The 17,905-nt window shown below is 34.8% G+C and overlaps 5 protein-coding genes across 5 annotated transcripts; 3 read left to right on the top strand and 2 right to left on the bottom strand.

Annotated features, from left to right (window-relative positions):
* Positions 1-1,338: 1,338 nt before the first annotated feature.
* Positions 1,339-2,235, top strand: MONOS_2814 (uncharacterized protein; the record flags this gene model as incomplete). The annotated part of the gene is made up of 3 exons (XM_067872767.1): positions 1,339-1,345; positions 1,410-1,658; positions 1,982-2,235. The coding sequence occupies 3 exons, from the start codon at positions 1,339-1,341 to the stop codon at positions 2,233-2,235; spliced, it is 510 nt and encodes a 169-aa protein (XP_067725704.1).
* Positions 2,236-2,257: 22 nt separating this feature from the next.
* On the top strand, positions 2,258-2,773 carry MONOS_2815 (uncharacterized protein; the record flags this gene model as incomplete). The annotated part of the gene is made up of 1 exon (XM_067872768.1): positions 2,258-2,773. One exon carries the CDS (start codon positions 2,258-2,260, stop codon positions 2,771-2,773), a length of 516 nt encoding a protein of 171 aa, XP_067725703.1.
* A 165-nt stretch (positions 2,774-2,938) lies between these two features.
* MONOS_2816 (uncharacterized protein) lies at positions 2,939-4,961 on the top strand (the record flags this gene model as incomplete). The annotated part of the gene is made up of 4 exons (XM_067872769.1): positions 2,939-3,351; positions 3,688-3,782; positions 3,975-4,187; positions 4,657-4,961. The coding sequence occupies 4 exons, from the start codon at positions 2,939-2,941 to the stop codon at positions 4,959-4,961; spliced, it is 1,026 nt and encodes a 341-aa protein (XP_067725702.1).
* Positions 4,962-5,383: 422 nt separating this feature from the next.
* MONOS_17726 (uncharacterized protein) lies at positions 5,384-5,723 on the bottom strand (the record flags this gene model as incomplete). The annotated part of the gene is made up of 2 exons (XM_067870674.1): positions 5,384-5,584; positions 5,652-5,723. The coding sequence occupies 2 exons, from the start codon at positions 5,721-5,723 to the stop codon at positions 5,384-5,386; spliced, it is 273 nt and encodes a 90-aa protein (XP_067725701.1).
* A 10-nt stretch (positions 5,724-5,733) lies between these two features.
* On the bottom strand, positions 5,734-6,413 carry MONOS_2817 (uncharacterized protein; the record flags this gene model as incomplete). The annotated part of the gene is made up of 2 exons (XM_067872770.1): positions 5,734-5,980; positions 6,391-6,413. The coding sequence occupies 2 exons, from the start codon at positions 6,411-6,413 to the stop codon at positions 5,734-5,736; spliced, it is 270 nt and encodes an 89-aa protein (XP_067725700.1).
* Between the last annotated feature and the right edge of the window lie 11,492 nt (positions 6,414-17,905).

Here is a 17,905-nt window from a genome sequence, read left to right as displayed (position 1 = left end):
ATCAAACATGATATATATCAAATATTTTTCTAGATATTGTATTTCAGAAAATATTTTTCTTCAAGTCATTCATTTGAACGATAAAAAGAAACCATAATTTTTGTGGTTGCTGAGGATGCGAAAAGCGAAATTGACATTGAGCATTTGGATTCAGCAAGGATTTCTTGTTAAAAATGCAATAATTGGTTTGTCCAATTCATTTGCTTTTCTTTGTATTGAATACAGAAGAGTTTATTGAAAAGAAAGAAGAATAATATCATTTTTTTCAATAAATTGATTTCTTTAGTGAAATATAAAATATGAAAGAGAAAATTTCGAAATTTGAAAGAAGGGCAGAAAGAGAATGTTTGAGTTGTTGATAAAAGTGAAAAAGATGATGAATCTATCATTTGAATAAGAAAATGAAACGAATGAAGAGATAACAAGAATACAAAGGTTTTGAGCGTTTTTGTTTTAAATTTCTTATTCACAGTTTGTGGTATTTAGAATATTCTGGATTCACTCATAGTATGATAAAGTTATATAATAAGGTCATTAATCATTTCATAGAAATCTGTTATTACAACATTTAACAGATGAGAAGAGTCCGCTAAAACCGAACACATGGGTATTTTTTTTTGAAAAGTCACAAAATATTAATTGATCTGAAAATCAGATCACAAATGATCAGAAAATGTTGATCATTCCGTTACCATTATATATTGCTGAATGTTATTCTATTGAGTTTTGTCACCCTATCCACAAATATTGCGTTTTTTTAATATAAATTTCAAATACCCATTTTTCTATTGTTACACTTTTATTATTTAAATGTTTTTTTCTTGTTTTTTGAAGTCACAGAAATATTTATTTATATTTCTTTGTTTTCATTTCAACAGTTCGTTTTAATGTTTAATATTTTTGTGAGGAAAATTCTTTTTGAATATATTCCTATGTTGAAAAACAGATAGATTTTAACTTGATTTTATTTGAGTACTTTGAAAAGAAATTATTAAACAGGAAAATTTCATCGAAACAATCCTTGTTGTTATTAAAAGAAATACAAAAGGTTGTTAATTTTGAACAGTTTTTAATGTTATAACAAATAAATAAAAAATAACATAAAATTTCTGATATCAAATGTCCTTTTATAAAAATTCAAAAAAGAAATGGTATATCAAATCTTGAATCAAATCATGAATCATATCTTTAATAGATGCCAATTGCTCATTTGCTTTTTTGCTCATCTATATCTTCAAATTTCAACTCTACTTTTGAAAAAACCTTGTTTTATCCTTTTCCCATGGATCGAGAACTGTATGCTTTTGTTGCTGTTTGACCATTCAGAAAAAAATGAAAATGTTGTGTTTGTGTCACAGGTGGAGCTGCCTGATGACATGATGGGAAATGTCTCATCAAACTTCTTGTAGCGTTGGAAGCGAAGCAGCCGTCTCTTCGCTCAGCGCCTTCGTCTTCTTCGTCTTCTTCAACTGGAGCAGCGCGTAGATCAACTTCGCCATTCCGGAAGCGAAGAAGCGAAGAGAAGAAGGCGACAGGAGATGATAAGCCATCTTCATTTTCATCATCAGCGAGTGAAATTGGCCGTTCGGACACCTCTGCGGTTGAAGCGAAATCCACGTCGGCAGCAGCAATGGACTTCATCAAGAGGTGGCTGGGGTGTATGATAATCACAATAGTCGTTACTGAGGGAGCAACAGACGCTATGGGGATATATTGTGGCGCAGCTGGATGTGCTGTATGGGGGTGTTGGGTGTGAGTGCGATGTGGCGCTTTCTGTGGTGCTTTCGGTTCCGCTGGTGGCACCGCTGTTTCCGTCGTTTGCAGCGTCGGTGGGCACGAAGTCGGGGAGCAAGCAGATCTTTGCAGCGGCAGATGTGAATGCGTTCCCGTCGATCTACGATCTGTTTGACCCGTCGTGGCAGGAATCGTTATCTTTTCAGCTGAAATATTTGGTGGTGAAGCTGGACGATAATGTGATTAGGCGAGAGGTTGCAGTGTGTGAATAGGGGAAGAGCTGAAGAACAAGTAGGAAGACCTGCAGAGGACAAAAGCGAATGCTGTGTAGACGCTTTGCAAGACTGGCAGGAAGTTCGAGGCGCAGGTGGCGGAGCTGGCTGGGGAGAAGGAGGGGCTGGGGCGGTAGATCTGGGAGCTGAAGGAGCAGCACGAGGATGCGAAGCAGGAGATGAAGAAGCGGTATTCGGAGTTCGTCATGCTGCTGCAGAAGATCCGTGACGACGAGCGGATCTCAAAGCGGATGAGCGGGCTTGTGGAGCAGCTGCAGGAGAATGACAAGATCATCCGGATGCGGGAGAGGAAGATTCTGCAGATGAGCGAGAAGCACATCGCAGAAGTGAAGGAGCTGCAGCAGCTGGTGGCGATGAATGAGAAGGTGGAGCTGATTGATGTGGGGATTGAGAAGGAGAAGAAGCTGCATTCTCAGCATGGCAGAGTGGCGAGTGAGTGCAGCGAGGGGGCAGTGTCAGGGGCAGGGGTATCGCTTGCCACACCTTCTTCTTTGAATGCCCCGGCAGAAAGAGTGATGATTCCGTTTTCTTCTTTGTTGATTCTACCTTCTGGGTTTCGTAAAAACTCAAATGAGAAGCTTGCAGCAAGCATCGGGGATTGCAACGCTGTAATGGTTGGGCCAGACCCGAGCGGGAAGGGAGTTGTTGTGAAAGTGGGGAGCGGGATGAGTGTTGTGGGAAGAAGACAACGGTGGGTGGAAAGAGTTTCGACTGAGATGGAAGTTAGGGAACGAGATGTGGGATAAGCGAAAGATCGAAAAGAATGGTGCTGTCGAAAGTGCAGGAAAAGACGATACACATGCAGAAGGCGCTGTGCAATAGATGAATGAGAGCTGCAGACGGAGCTTGTGTAATAGAAGTTGGAGCAGAAGAAAAAGAAGGAGTTGTATGAAGAGACGATAGAGCATCAGATGAGAACGGTTTCTTGGTCACTTAGGCAAGTTGACCACGAAACGGCGCATGAGCTTTGGATACCGATCACTTTGCATTCGTCTGTGCAGATGAAGCGTTTGTTGAAGCCGCTGAAAATTGGGCTGAAGTCGTCGCTAGTGTTGAAGCTGACGAAGATTTTGGGGATATTCGGAGACAAGATTGCAACAGACTTGGAAGAGGGTATCGCTGTGTTAGCGGAAGCGGTGGTTCCGAGGCAGCAGTTTGGGTATTTTGTGTTCATGTGGCTGAGGGTAAAGCACGCAGCGCAGAAGAAGAGCGAGGCCGCACAATTAAAGATGATCTTCGTTGTGGAGCTGTTTCTAAAAGACTTTGCTGATGTGTTGTTGTTAAAGAAGTTTGAGCGGGAGGAGTGCAAAGGAGACAAGTTGTGGTTTTCATGACAACTGCAAAGTGCTATTTGAAGGTTTTCAGTTGAAGCCACTTGCAGAAGAGAGCTAGATGTTCCTAATGACTTTGGACAGGATGTTTTGGAAGGAAATCAATACAGCGGTCACAGAAGCTTCGGACAAAATTATCAAGACGTTTTTTTGGGAGTTTGAGTGGCTGCAGAAAAAGATTGGGGAGGCAGACTCGTCTGTGTTTCTGGGGTGTCTGTTAAATAACACCTGAGCAGAAGAAAAGATGAAAAAAGGACGCGATTATGGCGCTGCACGATGAGATTCGTTGATGCGATTCATTGACTTTTCATCATCATCATCACACGAAGCTTGGTGAGGGATCACGTATTCGAGGCAAGAGTCTCTTTTGTGAGAGTGCATTCCGCAGATACCGAACGCGCTGTTTCTGTGGATCTTTCGGGATGTATACTTGCTGTCTGGATGCTGTTTGCCATCATTTACATCGTTACAATAGGCGTGTCATATCAATTACATCTTCACGCTGTTCCTGAAACATCAGGAAATATTTAATTCCTCCGAGATTTGAACATATCTGTGTCCATCTGAGAAAAGTACGGTTAAGATGACAGTTAGTCCGCATTTTGCCCTGCTAAAGATGGCTCTGAATGGCCAGGGGCTGGTGATTTCGGTGATATCCACAGGGGCAAGGGCAGGGGCGGGGGTGGAGGTGGTTCAGAAACGGCAGATGGAGTCAACGCAGTGGGCTATGTGGAAGACAGAAGGGCAGCGGGCACGGTTGTGGATGGATGGGTTGGTTGTGGAGTTGGTGGAACTGCAGCTGTAAAGAACGAGGTGGAAAAGGCGATCTGTTTTGGGCTGCCGCTGTGTGATTGGCTGCATGTGGAGCTGCTCCACAAGGCTATGGAACGGCAGAGGGAGAGAGGAGGAGTCAATATATTGTCAAGAATCATCATCTTCCTCTTCCTTCTTATCCTCCTCCGTTACCTTCTTATTTTCTATTATTCACTCAGAAATAAGCAAAAAGAAGACAAAACATTCTCAATGTTGATTACATATTTGTTTCTTTCAAAGAATGTTTTTAAAAATTATGAATGTGAAAAGAAACATGATCTGAAAGTAGAATGAGGTTAATAGATGAAACAAAATCAAGTTTAGAAGAAAAATTGAGAGTATTAAAATAGATAAGAAAAGAATGGAAGAGAAAAAAGAGAAAGAGGAGAAGAAGGAAGAGAAAAAATAATTTGAAGAAGAACATGAAAACGAAAATGTCAATGCCAATGAAGAATATTTACATGCTTCGCTATTAATTCTTTCAGCTACACCACCGTCTGTAGAAACTGCGCCAATCACTGCCCATCCCCCAAAGGATCATCAAAGCAAATCGCCTTTTTTTGGTCGTTCCTCCACAGCTTCATCCACAACAGTCATCGCATCAGCCGCACCATCTGGGACGACTCCAACCGCACCTCTTTCTTCTCCAATACCGACTGTATATTCTCCACTGGTAGCTTCAGCCCAATCCATTCCAATGCCACCTTTGATACTGTATAAAGCTCACGCTTTAAGTTGTTCAGCGCATCTCGTTGTCTTCACAATCTCATTGTTCAAAGACTGCAGATGAGGATTTCGCAGATCAGCTTCATCACAAACATCCAAAAGCTGCTTCTGCTCGGAAGTTGTTCGGCAGAAACCACAGAAACGCAAACGCTTCAGCCTCCATTTTCTCCTGCTGTATCTCCTCAAACAACCAAAAGACATTTTAATCTCTTCTATGATACCTCTTCTAACGCAATTCAGTTGTCAGGAAAACTCCAATTCACCTCCAGTTTACTCCCTCTGCACAAATTCACCAAATAGCCACTTCCCTGCAAAGTCCTTCCGAAACAGCTCTTCCCCAAACATTCTTGCCAACCGCACCACCTCTTTCTTCAATTTCTCCGAGAACTTCTCCCCCAGTCATATTTGAATAAAGTCCACATGGACCTGCCTTTGAAGCACCACACTTTCCCACCAAGCGCCGTATTCGCTCAAATCTACCAATATCTAATCTCTGTATATTCCCTGGATCTTCGACAGAGTCCACGCCAGCTTCTGTTTAAGTCCTGTCTTCAGCAACATCAACGGCATCTGCATCGGAACTGATGACCTCCACTTTGGTGGCAACCGAAGCACATACGCCGTTTCGTACGCAACCCACCACTGCATCTCAGACACTGCGCTCATCAGCCGCTCCATCGCTGTCGACTCCGCCAGAAAAGTTCCCTCTCCAACCACTTTTTCCTCTGCTCCGCCTTCCCTTCACCTAATCAACCAGCCACTCCACTGTCTCTTCATATGATGCATTCATTTTCTTCTGCTCCTGCTTCTTTTGCGCAAGCGCCATCCACTGTTACTCAATCACTTCCTTGAATGGCACCTACTGCTATCTTATCGTCTTCTCCTGCATTTTCAACAGTACCATCAGCATCTTCGTTTCCTTCTCCATCTTGTTCTTCTCCTGCAGCTGCTCCTCCAGTACGCTCGTAGGATTTGACATCCGCTCTTCGTCCCGGATCTTCTGCAGCAGCATGTTGAACTCCTGAAGTTTCTTCTCTGTCTCTCCTTCCGTCTCCTCCTCCTTCTTCTCCTGCTCCTTCACCCCTTATCGTTCATCGAGTACATCCAGAGAAAGAACCACATCATCATTTCTCAACAACGCCACTTCCGGCACCTTCTCCGCTCTCTCCTCTGTCCTTCATAGAACAACCATCCACCTCATCACTTCGCCTTCCAACTTCGTCACCACACGCCTCGACTGCGGCAATCGCTACACCAGCCGCGCTATAGCGGGCGGTAGCAGTAACGGATCAAATAGAAAGTGTATCAACAGGAATGCATTCAGATCCATCACCATTAAGATATGTTTGCTCCACATCTTCTTTCCAGACGATACTGCTTGTGAAGAAAGCGGCTCCACAAACAAAACTGAAATCATCTCCGAAAACTTATCATTGTGTTTGTTCAAAATACACACGAACCACACAGAAAGCTACGTGACTGCATATTCACACAGCATCTTCAGCGATAGCGACATGTGCCGAACAAACGTTTCAGCTCTTCTCGCGTCACTATCAGCAGCCGCCTCTCGATGTTATCCATCACTGCTGATGAAGTATTAAACGCAGTTACCGCCGATGCCTCCGAAGGATCAACTGTCGATGCAAATGAAGATGATGGGCTTAAGCACTCCAACCTTCTTCTCTTCTTTTCTACTCATCGGAATGAAAGATAAAGATGACAAAGACAAAGGCCTTGATGGATAAGAGGACTGCTGCGCTACTCCTGTAACAAGAAGATTTTTCAGATACCCCACCACGCCTACTGGAAACTCCAACAGCTGCACAAAGACGATGTCTTCATATGACAAGAAATTTTGATCAGTCAGAAATACTTATCTTTTTTCAAGTGATTGAGAAGCACAAAACTGGATATCTTCATGCAAAGAATTCAAAATGAAATGAATAACATACGAAAATAAGAAAGATTAATATCAAAACAACAAGGGTTTTGATTCATGACTTGTTCTTCAAAATGATAAACTTGTACTTTCTCTAGTTTGCTATTTTAGGGCTTATCGAATAATAAATTGAGTGTTTATTTCATTTTTTTCCATTCAATAAATGTATCTTTTTCTTTTGAACACGTATTTTTGAATGTGATTCGAATGCTATGCACATGAAATAAGAATATTTCTGCTATCAAAAATATCGAGAAAAAAATTTCAAAAAAGTTCCTTTTTCATTATTTGTTTTTGAACAAAGAAGTGCATTTTAAAATAAAACAAAATTCAAAAGATTTTTGTACGAAAAATATCGATAATGAAACAAAAATCAAGAAATAGAAACATATCAATTCGTAGATTCAAGCAACACGAAAATAATATAAATTAAAAGTGAAAGTTATAAAAAAAGTTTAAAATATTTATGATGTATGGACAATTTTTAAAAATATTTGTGGATAGGGTGACAAAACTCAATAGAATAACATTCAGCAATATATAATGGTAACGGAATGATCAACATTTTCTGATCATTTGTGATCTGATTTTCAGATCAATTAATATTTTGTAACTTTTCAAAAAAAAATACCCACATGTTAGTTAATGCCTTGCTGATAAACCGAACTTATTTTGTTGTTTTGGATTAGTAACAACAAACTGCATTGCATTTCAATGTGACATGAATATTTGGAATTTTTTATGAACGTTAATTGGAGATTGAAAGGAATACAAGTCGATCAAATTGACAAAGCGTTAAATAAGCCTTCAAAAATGAATTTTTTTTATCAAATAGAAAAAGACGGATATTAAGAATAAATTGCAAGTTTCATTGAATCATAATCATTTCAAGTAGTTGGGAACAAATATTTTCTCACACACAAAAATCAATCTAATTATTCCATGATCGCCTGAGGAAATGCATTGAAATTTGCTGATCAAAAATGTGATTTTTATATTTTCTCAATTCACAATATAATAAATAATCAATAAACTTCTGGATTGTTGATACTGAAATATTTTGTGAATGCTTCATTTTTAAATTCTAAAACAAAACAAAACAAAACTAGACTAAACTAAAAATGGGGGAAAATATGTAACTTCATGCTTTTTCATTGAATAATTATGCGCTTTTTATTAACTTTTTTGATCAAAAAATCTGAGAAAAATTTTCTCACTTTTTGTAATATTTGTGATGTCACAAAACATTGTGTTAAAGTTTCAATGATACCAGTTTACAGGTATGGGAATCCAATAAATTCTGAAATCTGAGAAAGTCAAGTTAAGTAATGAGCGAAACAATTTTTTTGTTCTTTCTGCAAAAAAAGCTTGAATGTTCAGATTTTCCCCCAAATAAAAAAAAAAGAAGATGAAGAAGAAAAAAGAAAGAAAGAAAAATGAAAATTGATAACCTTATTTTAATTTTCTTTTTCTTTTTCTCCACATTCATTTTCTTTTCATTCAAACTCCATGAGAATTCTGATTTATATTAATTTGCAATTGGACTGAATGTGCAACGTGCTGATGTTCCATTCGGTTCACAACTCCAGTTCTGATAATCCAAATATCCCTCTCCTTACCAGACCTCTGGCTATCCCTCCACCAATCATGAAACTTAAATCACCCAATGCCGTGGATGAAGATTGCGAAAGTTCGTTCATCACATCATCTTCAGAAAACCTGCTTGTTCTTATGTGTTTGTGTGTGTTGGAATCCAGTGGTGGAGCTGATCGAAGAATGACGTGCTTTAGGATTTAAAAAAAAACAATTGAACTTTTGAAATTTTTGAAGCATCTGATGATCAAGTTCGAAATGAAACAGATTTTAAAGCTTCAAAACCGTTCAATTAAAAACTTGTTGTTGAATTCTTGTAAAACCTCTAATTATGAAACAAACTCCAAATGAAGTATTCAAAATCCACTTCTTTCCGCCATTTTCTCTTCCTCTTTATATTTGCTCCTTTTGTGTATGCTTTTTCGATAGATTTCGAATGCTTTATTACACTTCCATTTGACAAGTCTGTTTTCAACTGATTTTCGAAATTTTCACTAAAAAAATACTTCTCTGAAAGTTAGATTAAAACTCCTGATAAATCCATTAAAAGATTATTGAAGAAGAAGATTTCATTATGCCATTCGGAAAATTAGCTCCAGAGATGATTGAAAGAATAGTTATTAAAACATTTGGTTGGGAAAAAAGGCGATGATACAATAATTGCGAAGAAAAAGAAGAAAGGAATCATGAAACACATTTGTGCTTTAACAGATTTGCAGTTATTCTTAAATCGTGAATTGAAGGTCAATTGCTGCAGCTGTTTTCGATTCATGTGCTTCATAAATTTACACATCATTTCTTTCTCTTTTGGCTCTGCGTATTCCGCCTGTTCGTCTCCAATCTATTTGCCTTGTGCTATCTGAATTAACACTCTCCTCAATCAGATGTTTTCAAATGAATACGTTTTGCAAAATCAACAACCTGTATCTGCAAACATGCTTTCAACTTATTCAACGTCCTTTTATCTGATCAGAGTTTTCAAACATTTTCCTGTTCTTTTTATTTTTCCTCTTTATTTCTTCTTCCTCATCCTCCTCTTGTTAAGATGGAGGTTTTAATTCTATTCAACTATTTCAAAGTCATCGTATCTGCTTTAGAGCTAAAAGTTTCCTTTTCTCTTCAATTGTAATCAAATGATGCATCAAGCGAATTCAAATAAGAACAGGCAAACGCAGAGAAGGATAAATTATGAAAGGCTTTGAAACATGGGGAGAAATAAAGAGGAAGTTAAAATAAAGAACAAGATGAGAAAGTTTGTTAACGAGAAGAATGAGGTTCTGTTCATTCCATTCAATAATTCATATTCTTTGTCGCTTTAAATCTGCAATGAAGTGAATCCATTTTTTCCTTTTCCAGCTTCTCTATTCTGGAGTGATTATGCATTTATCTTTTTCTTCTTCAACGAAATTTGATAAATCTTGTTCTATTTCGTGCTCTTCTTTCATTTGTGTATATCTACATGGTTATTTTCAAGTTCGTCAATGAAGTTGTTGAAGAAGGAGAAGAAGAAGAAGAAGAAGGAGAAGGAGAAGAAGAAGGAGGAGAATCGAATGTAGATTTGAAAGCAATTTCACCTGAACTGAGTTCAGATGGAGTAAAGAAGGTTATATCGCCTAATGATTCATCATCCATCTTCTTCGTATTCCTCCACCTTTTTTCCTCAGCTATTCTTCGCAATTATCAACAAGTAGTTCAAACAGAAGTTGTTCAGATTAAACCTTCCAATTTAACTTTTCCTCCTGCTTCTTTTTCCTCTTCCTCTTCCTCTAATTCCTTTTTTTCAACATATTCATCTCCAAAAATTAATTTAATCCGATTTCATTAGCTAAGTTAACAAATACTAACATAATCATCCTCCCTTGCTGTACAGACGACTCAATTCAAATTGTTTTTTTGACATTTTTTCTCTTTTCTTGTATTTTTGATGATTTGTTACTTCTGATCTTTAAATTGTGGACAATTCTTCATATGCATCTTAATTTGAACTGCACGAACCGAAATGCTTCTGCTATTCTTTCAAAATGTATGTTCTAATATGTTCAATCGTATCATATTGATCACATGCCTTCAAAGTCATCAGAACATTTCATATGGGTGATTCTTTTTGAAAAGTCACAAATGTTTAATTTTCAAATAAATCAATAATTTCGTATTTTTATGAAATTTTTGTCCGCGGACACCAAACTTCACAAACATGGAATCAATATCTTGATAATGCTATTTCAAACATTCTTAAGAAGATTTGTGAGGTGAAACAGAAATTTGAGCAAAATATTTAATTTTTGATTTATTTGAAAATTTAACATTTGTGACTTTTCAAAAAGAATCACCCATATAATTCATTGGAAGAAAAAAGTTAATAATTGAAGCTATCTTGGAAACATCGAAATAAAAAGTCAAAAAATTCATGAAAAACTCATGTCAGCTTTTATATTTTCATCTGTCATCCAGCATTTTGTAAAAAATGAAAAGATCGATTCTTTTTTTTAGACCAACGAATACGAAATATCAGATGATGATCATGGATGGAAAAGTATTTTCTGAATTGTCAAGTTCCAGGAAAAGTGAAAAGTGCAGCAAATCCTGGAAATTTTTGGAAGAACAGTCATACGGAGACCCTGTTATTTTGATGGAGTTCATGTTTCAACATACAAATAAAGGAAAAAAGTTATATCCTCAAATTCAGAAGATATTCAATGGTTTTTCGTTTTCTGTTGATGTTATCTTTCTTTGAACAATAATCTTTCTATCTTTTTCAATAGACAAAAATAAATATGTTGTTATGAGGCTGGCATCTGTTTACAATAATGAACTCAATGTTCATTCAATAGTTTCTGTTCTCAAATGTTTATGCCACGAATTCAGCTATCAGCAGCTTCTTATGTTTTATTTTAACTGCACAATCGGAAATTATAAACTTGCAAAGCAAAACAGTTCTTCTGAAATTTTTGATATTCCATATCCAAATAAACCTACTCTTCCACCCTTTAAATCAAGTTTGGATTCATTTTTTAATAAAATGGTATATTTTTTTTCTAAATTTTTTGATGGATAAACCAAGAGCTCAGCAAAACAGACGAGGAAAAATTCTTGAATGTTCTGATAGAAAACTCAACTGAATTTTCGGAAGGTTCGAGACGGATAGTACAGTTAAACGAATGTATGCTTTATTCTTTCATACGAAACAAATTGAATTACAAGTTAATTCGGAAAAGGCTCAATGGATTGTGAAGATGATGATTTTTCAATTTTAAATTCAGATGATTGCATGGAGGAAGATATCGATCCTCTGAAAAACTATTTTCAAAGTGACCAAATTGCAGACTTGGACTTTGGGTCTCCTGAAATTGAAATAAATGATATTTATTCACCCAAGTTTAATAGCATTCATCAAGGAATCGATCAATGGATTGACTGCGAATGCAGATCACATCAGCTAATCAAAGGTCCAATATTAAATGGTGGTGCTTTTAATTTCGCGTAATCAGACATTGAAAATTAAAACAATTCAAATGATGTTTGTGATGGAGACATTGAAATGGAATCCATCGACGAAGATTTGTCTCGTTCTTCATTCAAAGATATTATTAGCATTTATGGGTCAAATGGTAATGATCGGGATCAATGGTTTAATGCATCAAAAGATTCATCGGTCGACAAGCATTCAGCACCGACAAGCTGTTATCATTTACAGAATTTTGGTAATACCTGTTATTTGGCTTCTTTGATTCAAGTGTTCATATCAATATATCAATTTTTTGATCACTTAGAAGTTAAAAGTGTATCAAAGAATTCATATTTTGACAACTTAATCCAACTTGTTTCTACCTTCAAGAGCAGTAAATGCGGTTTCAACTCAAACATCAACTCAAAATGGACACTATCATTTGTCAAACAATGGGAAAATGAACACCGTTTTTTCAGAGGAAATCAGCAAGAATTCTATGAGGCATTTCTGAATATCGACAGTGATTTGTCGTATGCAACTCCAGCCCTTTCAAAAGAAATGTGTGCTCAGATTAATTTTCCCAAAAAGTGCTCAGTTTGTAACAGTTTTTCATTTGGTTTTTCAGAAACCTCTCCAATTATTCGTTTGAATGGTGATGATATCATCAAATCATTAAACAAATCTTTTCAATTTAGCACATCAAATCATAACAATAGAGATGCATTTTGCGAAAAATGCAAATATAATACAAATCAATTGGCAATTTTAAATATAATTCAGTTTCCAAATATTTTGGCCATTTCGCTTGAACCTTTAAATAACAACAGAGAAAATACGTTGAATGTTCCTTTTTGTTTGTCATTTTCAAATGATATGGAAGGATTAAAATGTGGTGATTGTCATGTTGAAGGAGCTTGTAACTTCAGTTTGATTTCTGTGTTGTTCTTTCAAGGGAATAATGAATCTGGACATTTTTTCTCTTTTTGCTTGAATCAAAAAGAGGACAATGTTCATTTGTCGAATGATGAATGGATATTATGCAACGATGAAAATATTTCGGTGGTTGGACAAAATGTGCAATCAGAAATAAAAAGACAAATAAATGGTGGTTCTCTTCCATTTTTATTTGTATACGTTCGCAACAATAAGCAGCGCTTCTATAATCTTCAGAATCCATTCTCCCCCAACTTATTCAACATTGGACGCGATATTTTCATGTCTCAAAATCATCACGACGATATCAGAATTAATTCGTTCGAGAAGCATACAGCAAATAGCATGAAGAACAGTGAAGATGGAGGAACAAATTCTTTATGTCTATCATCAAAGACAAATTACATATCATCACCTTCCCTTTTCACTTCAATTTCTTTAACATTTCAAACAACACTCCTCATGCGAATGACTCAATTACTTCATCAATTCAACAATATTCAGCCACTTCATTGCATCAGCCAATTCATTCAAAACATCGCACTTTCTTAAAAAATGCAACATCTTCATCGGAAACAAGAAATTGCTTCAAAGGCAGAAACTCCTCAATCAAAAAGAACTTCACACAGAATCATCAAAAGCAGATTAATTTTCAAATGAAAAAACCTCCGACTCGAATAATAAACATGACTAAGGCCAAGTTGTTTGAAAAATTTAAAGAAACCATTATAAAAATGTCCAGAAGCACTTTCTATAAAAAAAACCAAACATATTAAGCAGACCAAGCGTCGAACAGATTTATGCCATTTATGCGAAATGTATTCCTCTCTTCAAAAGAAACGAGACAACCTCAAATCAAAGAATTCTGATCTTTCAGAAAAAAAAAAGAAACAATACAACTTATTGAAGATCATCGACTTCTAGCATCTCATCAACAAAGTCACTTCAGATTTTTGAAGAACAACTTAACTACAAACGAAGCATTAATTCTATTTGACTTCAAAGAAAATTGGACTTTTTCAATTCGGAGAAATCAACTAAGCAAAGATTTCTATTCCAAAGAAAGTGCATCTCACTTTTGTGTGATTGTTTATGTTTTGGACGATAAAAACAACAGAACAAAACACGTTTTCAATTTCTTTTCGAAGATTCTCACTCATGATTATCGATTCACCATTAAGTGTTTGCAAAACGTTCTTTCATTGCCAATGCTTAAACAAACAAACACATTTCATTTCATGCGCGACACTGGGCCACACTTTCGCAATTCACAACTCCTTCATTTTCTTTTGTCTAATAATTCTTCATTTGCAATCAATTAAACCACCACTTTATCATTTTTTTGTGAAAAACATGGTAAATGTGAGTGTGAAGGTAAGTTCGGGAGTTTGACACATCTGCTAAATTACGAATTGAACAATGATATCTCAATAAATAATATTGATGAACTAATTGATTTTTTCAATAAGATCACGCACAACTTTCATTCACTGAATGATTTTAACCTTAATGAACAAAAAAATACATATCGGTATTTTTCAAGGTTGTTATATTTTTATCTTTTTTTCTTTTGATGATTGTTGATCTTTTTTCTTTTTTTTATAACATATTTTTTTCAGGTACAACGCTTCCAATATAATTCTTTGGAAAAAGCTGAAGGCAGATGCAGTGAAAACCTTCTTATTTTGCGAAAAGCGAAATGAAAATATTTTCAGATCTGTTACTTCTCCATCGAATTCAAAAGGGGATGTCAAGATGAATTTTAAAGAGGAAAGGGTGAGAGATGAAAAAAATAAAAAACAATTTTCAATTCGTGAGTCTGTTCCACAAGTTGAGTTAATTGGAAGCAATACGTTAAAATTGTTCACTGAAAGAAAAAAACACTGTTGTTTATTAAATTAGTTTTGCAAAAGTTTTTTGATTTGTTGTATTCTGCTTTCAAATAATTTTGTCTTTGTTTTGAAAATGAACTTTTCAAGTTGTTTGTTGCTCAAGCTTTAACTTTTTTGGAATATTTTTCCAAAAAAATTAAAGTACTCCGGTTTTTTTGCTGTGTGCAGAAAATGAAGGGGCAAGGCTGATTCCGTCCTGGGACTGTGCTGTGACCGGTCCAGCACAGTCCCTTGAAGGCTTTGGGTCCAGAATCAGCCTCCCAGGGCAAACGCTTGATAAGTCATTTTTGAACAAATTCAAAATTAAATGAAAGTTTATTATTTGATAGTTTCGTTTTGTTTTTGTATTGACTTTTTCGGCCGGAATTTTTGTTTAAATATTTTTGTGTTAATTTTATTCCAATAAATTTTGTAATCTGCATTTTTCGAAAGTTTTGGAGATATTGTTCATTCAAAAATATAATAGCTATTTTGAGAATGTGATTTCTTATTTTTTTAAAAAAGAAAAAAACATATGATGTTTGCATGTGAATAAAAGAAAATACGTTCTCAGAAGGGCTTTCACTGTTTCAGTAATATTTAATATATTCAAAATAATATATTCGACTTATTTATTATCTTTATTTTTGTTTATTGATTCATTGCTCTTTTTTTTTTTTTGTTAAACTCGTGTGTTGCATTCCCAAATTCTTCACATTCAGAAACGGTATTGTAACTTCTGGGTGATTTCATTAAATCTTCTGCTTCATTTGCAAAGTGATGATGAGCTTCTTGAACTCACGCAGTTTAAAAATTCTTTGCTATCGTTAAACAAAATCAGAAACTGTTTTCATCAATTGATCGGAACATTTGGAGTTTCAAACCGTTTTGAAATCATTTTCACACTCCAAAACTTGAAGCAAATAATAACCGTGGTATTAGACACTTTTGTATTGTTTGTGGCGAAATGAGAAATCAAAAGGAAGGATTGTGTTATTGGCTGACAAGAACGTGAAACAGCGGTGTAAAGAAAATTTGAATTTTTGCTAAATTTATTCCTTTATCAGAACGATGAAATTCAGAAAAAGAGAAATGTTTTTTGCATCACAGAAAATTCACATTGTTCCTTTGACAATTATGTTATTCCATGAAATTTATAGCATGAATGCTTTCGTTGAATTATAATTTGTTCGTGAATACATTTCTGTAGAATATATTCTGAAACAGAACAAATATTTGTAAAGAGCATCATACATTGCACAGATATATCTGATGAAAAATTCACGATCAAGTGTTTTAGTTTGCAAAAATGAAATATCATAAAGTGTTAAAACAAAGAACAAACTGAATAAATATTGAAAACAAGCAATTATTTTTTCATCGAACTGCTATCTTCAATGCTATTTTTGAACACAATGTTACTATCAATTCTTCACATAAACAATACCGAATGTTTTATCATGATCAGAAAAATAATTGTTAATATTTTTTTTTTTAGAAAACGACAAATAATGTTTTTTCACTTTTCATTTTTCTCACGAAAATATTATTATCACCTAAAGTTAAACAGAAGTGTCAATGAAAATGATGGAATAATATGATAATTTTGTGAAATGAGCAAAAAAATACTTTTGAGTTTCAAAATAGCGAATGCTCACTCAAAAAATATAAAAAACTGTTTTTAACAAAAATTCTTTTTTTAATTGTTGTTATATTTGAAAATTTAACAATTTATCGAAACATGAAAAATGACCGAAAATTTTAATAGAGCTTGCATGCTTTCAAAAATAATGACCCAAATAATATCAACATAAATAATAGCTGAATATGTATTTATTTGAATCAAAATATTAACTACAGTAAGTCATTAGTATAAATAACATATAAACAAAGTTTGTCTTATCATTGAACAAATTAAATACCAACAAACTTTAAAAAAATATATATTAAACACTGCAGTTATAGCCCCGTTTTTGAAGCTTTTAAAAGTGATGCATAACAAACAATAATAGAATAATTTTCATTCCAATAATAACAGACTGTAATCTTTACTTTTGGAACGTCTGCTACGAAAAAAAGCATGCTTGAGACAAAACAGGTATCTGGCAGACGTATTCATAAAATTATAGTTGTAAATTAAAAGAAAGATAAATTGCTATTAAAGGCTTCTTGAAATATTTAAAGCAAACCTCTCTCGCAAGTTGTGGTTGAGCTTGCCAATAACTTTTCACATTCTTATGACAAAATAATTTTTTCACATTTGATCATAACCATGTGAATCACAAATATTTTTTAACACATATTAATTTTTCATTCACAAATATAAAACAAATCGTGATGTGATATTTTATTTTTATTGTTATCTTGTTTACAATATTTATTTTTGGATAATTGATGAATTAAACAATTTTTATGAATACGAATGTATTAGCGTTTTTGATAAAAAAATATAAATAAATAATAATAAGCATAGTCAAATTTTGAATGAGAGCTCTTCGTTCTTTGTTTGCAATAAGTTATTATTTTTTTCAAATTACACAAATATTTGCCAGTTCCGGGTTTGGCACCAGGTTCCGAGTTTGGCACCAATGGTACCATTATAGAATAAAAAAACACAATAAGAAAAATTAGAAGCATTTGCCTCTTTTATCAGATTTCTTGATTCATAATTTTGTTTTTATGAAAATGAACTAATCTATTCCTATTTTTCAGTTAATAAAGAAGATTGCCTATTTCGAAGAGTTATGTTTTCTTTGCAATCAACGAGATCTTCAAAAAGTCAGAAACAATTGGGCAACAAAATATTTCAAAAACGACTCCAACAAAATGAAATGGGAAAAATTTTTTTGAGCGTATTAATGCTGACGCTTATTTAATGCTGATTTTCTTAATATTTCCAGTTGCACTTGCATGCGCATTCTGCCTTGTATTTTTTTATTGCAGCATTTTTAATGAGGAATCTTTTTTTTCTGAATTTTTCGATAGAAAAAATCCTTCTCTCTCGTATTTCCACTTTCAAATTGATGTTTTCACTTTCAATAATTAACCTTTGACCTATGCTCGTAGAACAAATACTGAATTGTGACAAACAGGAAAATTTTTGAACATCTTCTTTGCACTGCTGCATTTTAAATGAAAATTTCTGAAATAAAACTTGTTAAACTGTATGAAGCATAACTTAGAGAAGGTTACAAGATCATTCAAATGCACAGCCAATTGCAAAG

The sequence above is a fragment of the Monocercomonoides exilis genome (assembly GCF_001643675.1).
Source record: "Monocercomonoides exilis strain PA203 chromosome Unknown scaffold28-1221067, whole genome shotgun sequence".
Lineage (NCBI taxonomy): Eukaryota > Preaxostyla > Oxymonadida > Polymastigidae > Monocercomonoides > Monocercomonoides exilis.
The sequence above is the reverse complement of the archived record's forward strand: the minus strand, read 5'-3'. Positions and strand labels throughout refer to the sequence as shown.